At 44.3% G+C, this 13,144-nt stretch overlaps 2 protein-coding genes across 2 annotated transcripts; one reads left to right on the top strand and one right to left on the bottom strand.

Annotated features, from left to right (window-relative positions):
• Positions 1-687: 687 nt before the first annotated feature.
• Positions 688-6,246, top strand: LOC147201854 (bactericidal permeability-increasing protein-like). Its single transcript, XM_086117737.1, has 16 exons — positions 688-773; positions 1,465-1,578; positions 1,644-1,758; positions 1,833-1,964; positions 2,041-2,196; positions 2,287-2,350; positions 3,394-3,454; positions 3,693-3,784; positions 3,864-4,040; positions 4,135-4,194; positions 4,272-4,439; positions 4,987-5,054; positions 5,175-5,217; positions 5,285-5,348; positions 5,566-5,642; positions 5,726-6,246. The coding sequence occupies exons 2-16, from the start codon at positions 1,476-1,478 to the stop codon at positions 5,765-5,767; spliced, it is 1,422 nt and encodes a 473-aa protein (XP_085973863.1). The 5' UTR covers positions 688-773; positions 1,465-1,475; the 3' UTR covers positions 5,768-6,246.
• On the bottom strand, positions 5,695-12,645 carry cdk5rap1 (CDK5 regulatory subunit associated protein 1). Its single transcript, XM_086117735.1, has 13 exons — positions 12,299-12,645; positions 12,124-12,227; positions 12,006-12,040; positions 11,801-11,901; positions 11,150-11,360; positions 10,951-11,075; positions 10,627-10,853; positions 9,844-9,941; positions 9,464-9,519; positions 8,146-8,276; positions 7,920-8,069; positions 7,145-7,285; positions 5,695-6,635 (listed from the first exon to the last, which is right to left on the bottom strand). Exons 1-13 carry the CDS (start codon positions 12,585-12,587, stop codon positions 6,519-6,521), a joined length of 1,785 nt encoding a protein of 594 aa, XP_085973861.1. The 5' UTR covers positions 12,588-12,645; the 3' UTR covers positions 5,695-6,518.
• Between the last annotated feature and the right edge of the window lie 499 nt (positions 12,646-13,144).

Raw genomic sequence — 13,144 nt, 5'->3', positions numbered from 1 at the left:
GTACTGTGTATGTAATGTACAAACGATTCCTTGAAAAACTGCCGGAGATATTCGGTGGTTTGACAATGCAATCAAACGGTCACAAACAACTAGGGTAGTACGGTATTGATATTTTGTGCGGTATACACCGTATCAAAGGTGGAGAGAATGGCATGGAATAATATAGAATTAGGGATGAGTAACTTTCACATACGAGCCGGTACTGTATCGACAACAAAATAACAAATTATAATAAAATCTCAATAATTTCAATGTATTATTTATTGTTCAATATATAAATTAGACAAATCCAACACAACAATATAATTATACAACAAATGAGCAAAAGAGGGCGCAGTCAAAATAAATGAAGCCATAACATTGTATAAATATGATACAAGCAATGAATAAATATAACAAAAATTGCAAAGGTACTTGAATCCAAGTTCAGCATGGTTAAGCATGCGGTCTATCTGATTTGAAGTTCATCTTCCAAATATGTATGTATTTATTTATTTTTTTAAAGCTGAAGTTATTACCCTGTAAAGTCACCAGTGGCAGGAATGGCCCTTCGATGGTTTGGAAATTTGGGCTTCTTTGTCTTGACCATTTCACAACCATGTAAAATACAACGTTTATCATTGTTTGCCCCTTCTGGGACATTCCCGTAGTCAAGTCCAGTTCCTGATTCAATAAGTGAATTAGCAGCACGTGCTGTCTTTCCACTTTCAGTCTTGCTGCAAGTCGAGACGGCGGGAGGAACTGTCGGTCTCGGAGGCCAACGGCGACTTCAGGTCAGTGTGAGCTCTCACAGCTTAATCCTGGTTTAGCATGTATGCTATGTAGCCGTACGTCTTAAAGATCTTACATTTTGGGATGTTAGTGATGGCATGCGCAAATGATGACACCTTGGTGGGCCTTTTCATATGCCTCATAAAACGTAAGCGCTGACATTCCCGAAAAAATAGCGGGACTCATTATATGCTATGCATGTACTGTGTATGTTTCATTTTTAAAATGTGTTGCCGTTTGTTCATTACAAAACGGTCAATGGGCGTGGCCTTTAATTTGAACTTGCTGGCTGCTGATTTAACAAGTCGTCATGTGTTTTCAGTCAGCCGCAGTGAATGTGACTTTTTTCTCAAATTTGAACTCCTACGGGCCATTCCCGTAGGAGTGGAACGATTCCACTCAAATTATACTTCGACCGACTCCGCACACGATAAAGTATGTTACTTGTAAAGGCCGACTTTTGGTTTTGAATCTGTGCCATGAATCTGTACCATGAAGCGGCCGGCGACTGTTAAAAATAACGTTCACTGAAATTCCCGGATTAAAACGTTTGGATGTGCAATAGAGAAGTTGGAATGGATGTTCGTGTAAACTATGAGAGGAGAACGATAGCCTCTAAAAGGGAAGCATTGATGTAGTGCTTGGGGATTTTACTGATCCTCTCCATCTTTTTATTTTTTTTTCCTCCAAAAGGTTAACGAAACATGTTGCTGTGGTGTTGGCTGTCGTTGCTCGCCTTCAGTCAGCTGACCTCGGGCGCCAGTCCTGGAGTCAAGGTCAAACTGACAGATAAGGGCATTGAATATGGTAAGGGTTGCAGAAGAATCAAAGGCTGACAAAGCAGCTCGTTTCATGATGACTTCCTCTAAAAGGCAGGCAGCTGGGGATCGCTTCCATCCAGAAGAAACTCCAAAGCATAACAATCCCAGATATATCCGGCACAGAGAGAGTATCCGTCGTCGGCAAGGTCCAGTACAGCTTGTCAAAGTAAGAATCGACTGATCTGATTGATGGAGATTGCCAAACGTTGTGCCGCCACTTTAGCATGAAATTCCCTCCAGTATGCAAACGGTGGCGGCGGGATTACCTTCTTCCACCGTGGACCTGGTGCCCGGGACTGGCGTCAGACTGTCTATTGGGAACGCCTTCATCAGTATGAAGGGAAACTGGAGGGTCAAATACCGGCGAATTTTGTAAGGGTGAAAAGATTTTTTTCCGTTCAAAAAACACTACTTTCGCCTGCTGCAGTGTCGCGTTTCATCAAAACAGGAAGGACAGCGGCTCCTTTGATTTGAGTGTGACAGGGCTGTCCATCAGCTCGGTTGTGGCGGTCAAAAGTGATGAAACGGGGCGACCCCAGGTCAGTAACCTCGACTGTTCGGCGACTGTCGGCAGCGTGACCATCAAATTCCACGGCGGAGCCAGGTGACAGAAAAAAAAAAAAGGCACTGTTATGCACTACTGTTCAACAAGACAAGAAGTGACTCATTGATCAGGGCGTCTCTTTTATTTCAGCTGGCTGTACAATCTTTTCAGAAGCTTCATCAACAAGGGGTTGCGCGACGCGCTACAAAAAAAGGTGAGCACTTCCTGAGCACTCGTGACCAGCAGGTCGGTTTATCTCGAAATACAGTTTACCAGAGGGAATCTTTTGATCCTGTAGAGAGTGATTTAAGTGATGAATTCCAACTAGCGTTGTAAAAGTATACCAGTTCTGTACTCTGATTAAGGGCACAAAGTACTAAACGTTGCTGTGTCGGCCATGCCAATCAGTTTTTCTGGAATTTTCCCATGACAAGTTCAGAAGATGCATTTTGGATATGTTGTCAACTGGGATAAATAGGAATGAACAATGTGTGTGCTGGGGGTGGGGTCGGGGGGGGGCACGTCCGCACAGAAACAACATGCAAATTTCAAATACCACGGACCAATCAGCGATTCAAACCCCAAACCTCAGAACTGGGAAACAGACCTGCTTACTACATGTCTAGCATTAAAACACACACGCACGCACACAGATCATCTTCCACCATTTCTGCTTCCTCAATCTAATCTTTCTTCCTCTTTTGTGTGACAGTTTATGTATTTTCATCGAAACTTTGTTGACAGGGCTGATTTGGCCTTGTACGGCTACGCGTATTGGCCTGGAGGAAGGACAGCACATGGTAGAAATAATTGCATCTATTCACACTTTACAGAAAGCTAAACGAAACGCATGATGCACAGACTATGAAGATGCAATATGGATGGATATGATGTCCGGAGGGCGGCGGTGATCCAAATTTAATTTGCTTGAGTGGCTGAGCAATGAAAACATTTGGAAGGAATTAGCACTAGTGGTTCGGTTTCCATTAGAAAGCGAACGGCCCGAAAATCAAACCCGTTTTCATTTCAAAAGTTAACTGATGAAAATTGCCGACCGACGCGTTGAGCTGCGTTACTCGACTGCGGCAGCTCAATGATTTTGTCCTAATAGTCAAGTTCTAACACATGACTTCCCGTCGGTTATCGTCACATTGAATCTAAAAACATGACGAGAACCTTAAAATGGATTCACATCTTCCCACAAAACAAGTGAATCGGTTTATGGAGGGAGAATCGCACTCTGATTGACTTTTTCAGATCTGCCCCCTGGTGGTCGACGCCGTGACTGATTTGAACCCTCAGTTGAAAACGCTCAATGGTAAGCAAGCCTATTCATGTCATGGGTGAATATGTCAGAACCTATTTAGCGCCGCTTTTCATTTGATGAGAGCGACGGACGAGATTTGGGAGCATATTCTCTGTTGCGCTTGAATCAGAAAAAGCACACACGTGTGCACTTCGGTGGGAAATGACATTTCTCTCAGATTGAATTGCGTGTGAATGCCGAGCGGTGCTGTGACTGAACAGCTTTCGAGCTCTTTCTTCTTTCCTTGCAGTCTTGGCACAAGTGGACAAGTATGCAGAGATTGAATATTCCATGGTCGCCGCCCCCACAATCGTCAAGTCTTCCATCGGTTTGAGCTTGAAGGTAAAGGCGCGCGTCACACGGTTGAAATGACTTGAAAGGCGCAGTTCCACGTTTGGATTGCCCCTCTTCTGGAAATTAGGGGGAATTCTACAACATCGAAAAAAAGCAGGAAACTCCGTTCCCCGCTGCGGTCTTCTCTCTGCCACCCGAGGACAAGAAAATGTTGTACTTGGGCGTGTCCGCCTTCACCGCCAACTCTGCGGCTTTTGTCTACCACACCGCCGGAGCCCTGAGCTTGTACATCACCGATGACATGGTGGGCCCCGGCCGGCCGCGGCGTTCTCATTTCAAACGTGTCGACTTCCATGCCTTCATGTTGATCTGTAACCATTGTCGCTCCATCGCCGCAGATCCCTCAAAGCTCCCCAATCAGGCTCAACACCAGAACATTTGGCGTGTTCATCCCCCAGGTGACAGTCAATCTCGCAAAACGATGAACTCGGGCGCAGGAAGTGATTTGTCCAAAAATAATGCCTTGAACTTTCAGATTGCCAAATCTTTCCCGTGTTTGTTGATGAAACTGCTGGTAAAAACGGCGGAAACGCCCATCGTCACCGTGGAGAGCAACAACGCGACGATTCAAGCCACCAGCACAGTGACGGCCTACGCCATCCAAGCCAACGGCACGCTCACGCCGCTGTTTGTCCTCAACATGGCACGTCGGAAACTTTTCTTTACCGTCATCTTTTTGAAAAAAATGTCAACTTTTTCATACTCCTGTGAACGAACATAAAGGTGGACATACATGTTTACCTCATACAAATATGCTTGAATTGTGATGGGCATTGTCAGTGGTGATGCAGCTTTCCTGCAAAGGAGCCAGAAACAATCCCAATGATGGTCCACATGCTATCTTGAGGAGTTGCTGAATAGCATCTCCCCTCGAGTCAAAAGGACAAGTGGCGTGGAGTCACTCCGAGTGACAAGATGGGCATACACTCAGCTCTTGGCTCTCCAAGGGGTCTGAGAGTGTCCATGCAGACCCCCCTTGGGGAGCTCAACCAACCTCGCTTGGTGCTCAACGGCTAAGCGGCAGCCTACCAACGGTGCTTTGATTGAATCAATGCTGCAGGAGCTGATGTTGAACACTTTTGAAGTGCCGTTTGAGGCCTTAATCTTTGCAAAACTAATTTTGTGACTTTTAATCTAAAACAAAACAACAACAAAAAAACCGTTCATTTGTATTCATTTTCCCCTTACAGGAGACCAGTGTTAGTGCCCGCATCTTTGTTCGTGGCATGATGCTAACTGGAATCGTGACCCTCAACAAGTAAGTTCCAGGAAAAAAAAAAAAAAAAAAAAAGACTCTTTGTTCTTTGAGGAAAACGGTGGGGCTAAAAGTTCCTCGCGAGGACAAACGCCACAGTCCAATTGTGCCTCATTTGCACAGAATGGAGCTGACCCTGGGGACAAGTTATGTGGGAGACTTTCGGGTAAGATGCAAATGACCACTTTTTAGTCCAAAGCAGTGAGAGGAACTAACCCGAAGTGACGATACAGGTCAAATCCCTTGACAACATCCTGAACATGGTCCTGAAAGTGGTTGTTATTCCAAAAGTGAATGGTAAGTGGCTACCGAATGAGCTTTTGCTCCCCGATGACACATGGAGCCGTTTTCAACAACCGCGGATCAGAAATTTCGCATCGTGTCATGACAAAGTGACCAAATAAGGTCTTGATATGAACATTTGGGCATTTCATACAGATCAAGTACCATATCGGGGCGTTCTTTATGGCGATGTCTATTGTCTTGTGAAATGAATGTACGCCTTGCTCCGCAGTTCAACTTGCAAAGGGATATCCGCTCCCCACCATTGGGAAGTTGAAGCTCGTCAACCCCGACCTTCAGATCCTGAAGGTCAGAACGAGTGCAATTTCCGTTAAAAGTTAGTGGCGAAATCATCATCTGCGACGTTTTAAATGTCTCTTTTTATTTCATAGGACTACATTCTGATTGGGACAGATGTTCAGTTTACAGGGTGATGGAGTGACATCCACAACGGAAGAACAACCACTGCAAATGACTCCGACATCCTCCACATCTCCAGCTTTTCATTTCAATATTATTGCTCAACATTTGTTCCAGTTTCTCTTTACATTTGAGAGTTCTTTGAAAGATCCCGTGATCTGTTTTCAAATCTTGAAATGGCTTCGCCCCACCTTACCTCTCTGAGCTCCTACACGCCGAGTCCTCTAATTACCCGATGAAAATGTTTAACCGTCAACTCGCTGTCAATCTCAAATCATGACACATTTGATCTGTTCTAAATGTGCAAAAATATATATTCCTATTTTTTAGTCTCGTTAATCAACATAAGTGGACAAATATGTTGAGCTAATACAAACATGGTCGTACCTTTTGGTTGACCGATATTGTAATTTAGGCTTTCTTTTTTTTTTCTTTTTTTTTTTACTGCCACGGGTATCCATACAATACTATTGTAATGAAATCATGAACAATATGTGCCATTGTCATCGACCAAATTTCTGAAACTTGCGCAACACAAACCGAATGCAATCCAAAACTCGGCTCGGCAAACTCTTAAAGACATTTAACCCTCGGACGGTCACACACTAAATGTTGTGTTGTTGAATGTGTTGTCACATCACGAGATCAACACGGACTCGGTGGTCCAAAAGTGACCAGGATGGTTGAAGTACCTTTGCGACAAGATGACACGTCGTCGTTTGTTTCCTGACTTGTCAAGAGTGGCCATCACGGGGCATGCGGCAGTCACGGATGGCGAGGCAAATGTTCATATGAACGGCTGGACGGAAGCGCCGACTGGATCAAGGGATGTCTGTGACACAAGGCTTGACCTCTCAAACTCTGCGAGCTGGCTGACGTGATCTGCAGAAGACGAAAGACGGACGTTTGCTGATCATTCACAGTTCTCTCGGTGTCTCTCACAAAAATGATACATGGGCCTTATCAAACCTAGAATATTACGAGTTGACAATTTCGATCAAATCACCGAGCGGCGGACCAGTTTTGGGCCTTAATCATTTGGCATCGAGCTCCTGTCTATTTTTAAAGCCCACAAACCAAAAAAAGAAACAATTTCGAGAGGGGAAGTAAAAATTGAGATAATGTGGTTGCACAAGTGTGCACACCCTCTCACAACAGGGGATGCGCCCAGTCACATTTAAACTCACCGAGTAGGAGTCGGAACGCACTTGCCACTCCAGATGTTCCTGCAGCTTTTACTGACAATTTTTTTCCCCCCGCTTTCTAGCCGAAGTCTGCGTTTTTTGTGCTAACAGCGACGGCTATTTGCCCCCCCCCCCACCCCCAACCCCAGCGCAACCCACCACCTTGTCTACAGCCCTTAAAACAGACCTAAGTGCACTCGTGTTCACCTTCACTAGCACGTAGTCTCCAACATTGATTGCAGCCGCCTTGGAGTCGGCAGGATGAACAGCAACATCATCCCTTGGGAAGATCACTCTCATATTGCCATCTGTTCTGCCGCACAGCTCCGTGGCAGATCTCTTACTCTCCTGTCAAACAAACAAACAAAAAAAAAAAAGAATGGCGCCGTGAGCATTGTTGCTCGGTAAGGTTACGTTAACCCAGTACAACATGTGCGCCTTGCGCTGAGAGTGAGCTTTGTTACACATCGCAAATCAATTTAGACCGTTCTAAAAACATCTGCTGGCTTTGCAAATTAAGAAAAAAAGAGGGCTACTTTCCGGATGACAATATCATTCGAATGCAGCATCAGAATATGGAAAAACTTGCAATGACTGTCGTTGGCACAAAGCAATGACTGATAAGCAATCGGAATATTTGAAAAAAAAAAAGAACATTGCGATTAGAACATGTTTTGATGAGACCAAATGATGCCCAGCTATTCCAAGTGCACACTTTCCCTTGGCAAGACTGCCGAAAAGTATCCCGTACTTGTTTCGATTTTCAGCAGGAAATGCTTCAAACTCTTTGGCTTGTGTTGCTGCAACGGAAAAATTATCGATGACACTTCAAGTTAAAAAGAGCGTCGCCCACTCTGACGCTTTTTGTTGGATCAAACGAGCGATGATTGAAAAGTGGGACAGGTTTTGGCAGAAGAACAAAAAGGAAACCAAAACAGGACCACACTGAGCCTTATGCACGGGCCATGAGTACTTGACCGACCCCCTCCACCATGACAAGTTGCGTGCTGCCAACAAGAGCGGCGTTGAGCCTCGCAGCTTCCCGTCTGAACACAGCGATGCACTCCGCCAGCCGACGTTGCTTCACATCCACCGGCACGTCATCTTGAAGGTTATGGAACGCATGGGTTTTCTAAGACGGACAACAAAAAGACCAAAGTCCAAAGAATGATGATGTCACGGTGGCGGCACTTCTGCGACTTGCTCACCTTTCTCATGCTGTAGGCAAAAAGGAACCCGATGTTGTAGCCTACTTCTCCGATGAGAGACAAGGTCTGCCGGTGATCGTCTTCTGTCTCACCGCAAAAGCCCGAGATGAAGTCACTGCTGAGACTTACGCCTGACACACACACACACACGCACACACACACACACACACACACACAGCAATTACGGCACAGTGATGATGATGATGCGTGACGTCAACTGCGAAAAGATTGGATATCTTCTAAGGACAAAGCCCCCCCCCCTCGCTCAGTATGGGGAGAGAGATGGACACAGCCAGAGGCAATTAAAGACAACAAACGCACCTCACAATACATGACAACCACTTCCTCCTTTTGTCCGTGACAAAAAAAGAAAAGGAAAAAAAAAACAGTCATGCGTGCTGCTCACGCCTCCCATCCTGCGCACGCACACATTACATTTTCAGCGCATCGCCGCAATTTACGCAGGTCAGCTGTTTGGAATTCAACGGAGCAAATTTCCCCAAAAGGTGAGCGATTTTCATGTCTGACCTTCCCTAAAAAATGGCAAGTGTGGCCATGGACTGGATGCCAGAGGGTGGAAAGAGGAAGAGAGGTAGGCCAAAGAAGACGTGGAGACAGACTGCCAAAGAAGACCTCGGTGAGATGGGTGTCAGCTGGCATGGAGCAAGAAGGGTCGCCAGTGACCGGAACAAATGGAGGAGGCTCGTCGCCCAATGTTCCAAATAGGAGCGGGCGGAACTAACTAACTAACTAACTAACTTCCCTAAAAAGTCATTTTGTTCAAAAAAAGGGAGTGAACCTCTAAAGCCGCGCTGTTGAAGATGATGCAGTGGAAAATTTGGGTGCACCTAACTTTGTGCTGGTGTACCCAAAAAAAAAAATCGGTAGCAAAATTTCAAATCCTCATATGTAATAAATAGGGGAGATTTTGTAAGTATTTTCTTGTTATCAAACCCCTCATTACAGTGACTTCAATAGTTGAATAAACGATTGGCCCGCGACAAAAATGAGTTTCACACCCCTTCACTCGTGGAACTCGTTCAGTCTGTACTATACAGTATTACCATTTTGAATTAAAGACTATTCCAGATGACAGAGGAAAACCTCGGCTGTGGATGGGCACCTGGCAGAACCTTTAAGAGCCCATGGGAAATGCACCCCAAGTAGCACTCTCAAAAAACTGCAGCCCATCAATTAAGTCGCACGTCCCCCGGTCGAGGCTGATCACCCGTCAGTGTCGGCGCAGACGCGGAGACAACCGTTTAAAAATCGCATCCGCGCCGACGGCATGGAAAGTCGGTCATGAGTTGTCGCCTACCTTGAATGACATTCCTGATGTTCTGCACCAATTCAAGGTATGTCTCCCTCGTGTACCTGCGATTTGTAGTACAAGAACCATCATTTGAAACGTGAATCTGGATTTCTGCAAAAAAAATGGGTCATAAAATCTGTGCAACAGGACAGCGGCCCAAAGAAGAAAAGTAACTCTAGAACTGAATGACTTCCGCAGACAAAAATATGCATTCAAGGCTCGTCAGAGTCCTGACCTCAACCCGACTGAGATGTTGTGGTAGGATCTCAAGAGAACAAATGTGCAGGTCGGAGCATCTGGTTTGGTGGAGCTTATTGTTGTCAAAGGTCCGACAGTAATATGAGTGATGTAGAAATTTTCCTGCAATTGTAAATATAGTGACTCACCCCCGGCGCATAGCTTTCAAGACTTGACTGCTCCCACTCTGAGCTGGAAGATGGATCTGCTTACAAATGTTTTCTCGCTCCGCAATCAGATGCAAAACCTACACACACACACACACACACACACACACACACACACACACACACACACACACACACACACACACACACACACACACACACACACACGCGCACGCGCACGCGCACGCGCAGGCACAAAGACAGAGCAGAGATATTAGAAAGCTGATCAATCCTCAGTCAACTATGGAGTTCAGAGTTGATTTAAAGGTAGAGTTAACAGTAACAGGAGGAAACCTTTTTTTTTTGGCATTAGAAAGAAGCATGTTGCATTCAATTGATAAAAAAAAAATCCTGTTTGTACAAGTAATTTTTGAAGGTTTTTGTTTTATTTTTTTAAATATATTTATTGCTGTTTTATGGAATTTTTTTTCTTCTCTTTTGCGGAATATATCTTTTCTTTTTTGGGGAAAAAAATTCAGAGTTATAGAATTTTTTCCCCCGTTTTTCAAAATAAATTCTTCGTTTTTTATTTTCCGAGTATTTCTTATCTTTTTTGGAATATTTCTTATAATATGATTTCTTCTGTCTTAAGAATAGGGGTTTTTTTCTGGCTTTCTGAGTACCGGTAATTTTTTTCTGGAAAAAAAAATATTCCGAAAAACTGAAAAAATATCATCTGCAAAAAATTATTCAGGAAAAAAAGAAAAAAAAAACATTCATAACTGGCTAGCAGGTTCAAGAGTGCAACAACAAACTCTAAGGTACCTCATCAGGAAAGTCTTTCGGATGAGGTGACGTGAATCGGATCCTCATGTCGGGATCGACCTGCGACACTCTGTCCAGCAGCTCAGAGAAACGCATGCCTCCCAGTTTTGGGCGGTACACGGTCTTAAAGCCGCGACTCAGCCTGGTCGGAATGGCACCGCAGAACTGCTCATCAGAGGTGTCTCGGTAGCTGTTGACGTTCTGACCGAGCAATGTCACTTCCTTCACTCCCTGGAAGGAAAGGCAACGCACATCGAACTCCACACTGATCAATCGAATCAATATTTCCACGTCCGAATCCATTTGATTTGAACAACTTTTCACGTGCCTGATCGGAGAGGATACGGACTTCCTCGAGAATAGAACTGGCAGGTCGACTCCTTTCGCGGCCCCGGGTGAAGGGAACAATACAGTAAGTGCACATATTGTCACAGCCCCGCATGATGGACCTGCGGGACATCAGTGGAGCAGATCATGTGAAGGAATCAAACGAGCAGGAAATGTTCCTGTGGACAAAACATACACAAAGGCAGTGCGTCCCCGAGGAGAGTGGTGGACGGGCATGATGTCAGCGTAGGTCTCCTCCAACGAAAGCAGCACATTGCTTGCCTGTTGACCTCCTTCGGCCACCGCCAACAGACGGGGAAGATCCCGGTAGGCGTCTGGCCCGGCCAGGACATCCACGAGCTTCTCTCGTTCCAAAAGCTCCTTCTTCAGTCTCTCAGCCATGCAACCTTGATAGACAGACGCACGCAAACCACGTTGGAACAACATGGCCAACACATATCGCTAGTTATACCGTTGATCTGATTGACCGATATTTTGCATTTTATGCAAATTGTGTGATTAGCCGGAGTGCCTTACTTCCTCTTTTCAGCCATCATAGTTTGGATGTGTGAAGTGTTAGTCCAAAAGAAGCACGTTACTTGAGGTCAAGCGATTACAAGGGAGACAGAATGTACTTTACACCTCAACTGGTGAGTTGGTACAAAAATAGACGTGGTGAAAATTCAAACACAATTAACATGATTCTGCGGGGATCATTTCGACTTTGCTGAAAGTTTAAATCTTTAAAGAAAAAAAAGTGTTGTCACTTTTTCAGTTTAACAAAGCAGTATAATATAATCTTGTTAAATATAATGTTGCTGTAGGGGGGGGGGGGGGGGGACAACACCTAAGATGCCAATTTTCATTGGTGTTGGACTCCTACGGCGCTTATTCTTCATGGCTGTCAGCTCTTGCAGTCTGTTCCAGATGGTTTGTTCGGCTTTTTCTCTGTCACACACGATTGAAGTTGAATCAAATCACAAAGCGATAGATAAGTTATAATCAGTTTCTAACATTTATGGGAATCGTGATCATTTGTTGATGGGCTATACCTGATGGAGCACGTTACAAGAAGGACCACATCTGCCTGCAGATATAGATGACAGAAGATGAGTCATGATTGACTAAGTCATTAACTGGTGTTAAAACCGTGAATAACTCAAGCCATACCTCGCGTAAATGTCCCGTGCGTTGATATCCGCTCCTCTGTAGTATGGACCAGGCAATGTCCGTGTCATTGACATTCATCTGACATCCATAGGTTTCAAAATAGACTGTAAAAAGACAAAACATTGGGTTGCATCTTCCCCGAAACCTCCAAAGTAGCGTTAAGATTTCAAATTACCCTTTCGTGCATTCCCCAGCTCCAAGTCAGCAGAAAGATACTCGTGTTGGTATTCTACTTCTTTGTATGAAGTTGATGTGGTTTCATGACCAGTGAGTTCACGGATGAAATCGTGAAAACCTGGACCGGAAGATATTTGAGTCTTGAAATGATCCGATCTTCCCCGCTTTTCCCTTGCACTAACTACACTGCCGGTTGAATTACAGAACAGTCTGACTTGTAAACACCTGACAGGTGTCCAACATTTGGGAGACGAAAACAGTTGAGTTAAATTCCTAATTTGTTTCATGTTTGATTTGTTTGCCTCTTGCAGTCGGGGCTGTCCGCCAGACAAATGTTTCCCTCTGCAGTCCGTCTGCAATTACCGTCCGTCGAGCTCAGTAAATGTACGACTGTCCTTCATCATCCTGTAGCAGGTTTTCGATTTCCGGTGTTTAGATCGAGTGCCAAATTTAAATGAGACTAAGCGTTTAAAACTCATGAACTTCCCATCGGGGTTTAAACTGAGTTTTGTTTTGCATATGACCCCCGAGCCCCCAAAAAACAAAAACTCTCTCTCTCTCACTATATACAAAATATATATATATATATATATATAGTATATACAGTACATATATTAATTTATATATTTTTTAATGTGTATATATCTGGATAGATAGATAGATAGATAGATAGATAGATAGATAGATAGATAGATAGATAGATAGATAGATAGATAGATAGATATTGTGTCTGTGTGTATGCGTGCGCTCGTAGGACAAGAGCTGGTTTAAGGTTAAAGGTTAGGATTAAAATGAAGCAATTCATATTGCTTCAATCAAATTATATTTTATTTATTTATTTTCC

The sequence above is a fragment of the Hippocampus guttulatus genome, chromosome 8 (assembly GCF_054856545.1).
Source record: "Hippocampus guttulatus isolate MCC_2025c chromosome 8, RoL_Hgut_1.0, whole genome shotgun sequence".
Classification (NCBI taxonomy): Eukaryota; Metazoa; Chordata; class Actinopteri; order Syngnathiformes; family Syngnathidae; genus Hippocampus; species Hippocampus guttulatus.
The sequence above is the reverse complement of the archived record's forward strand: the minus strand, read 5'-3'. Positions and strand labels throughout refer to the sequence as shown.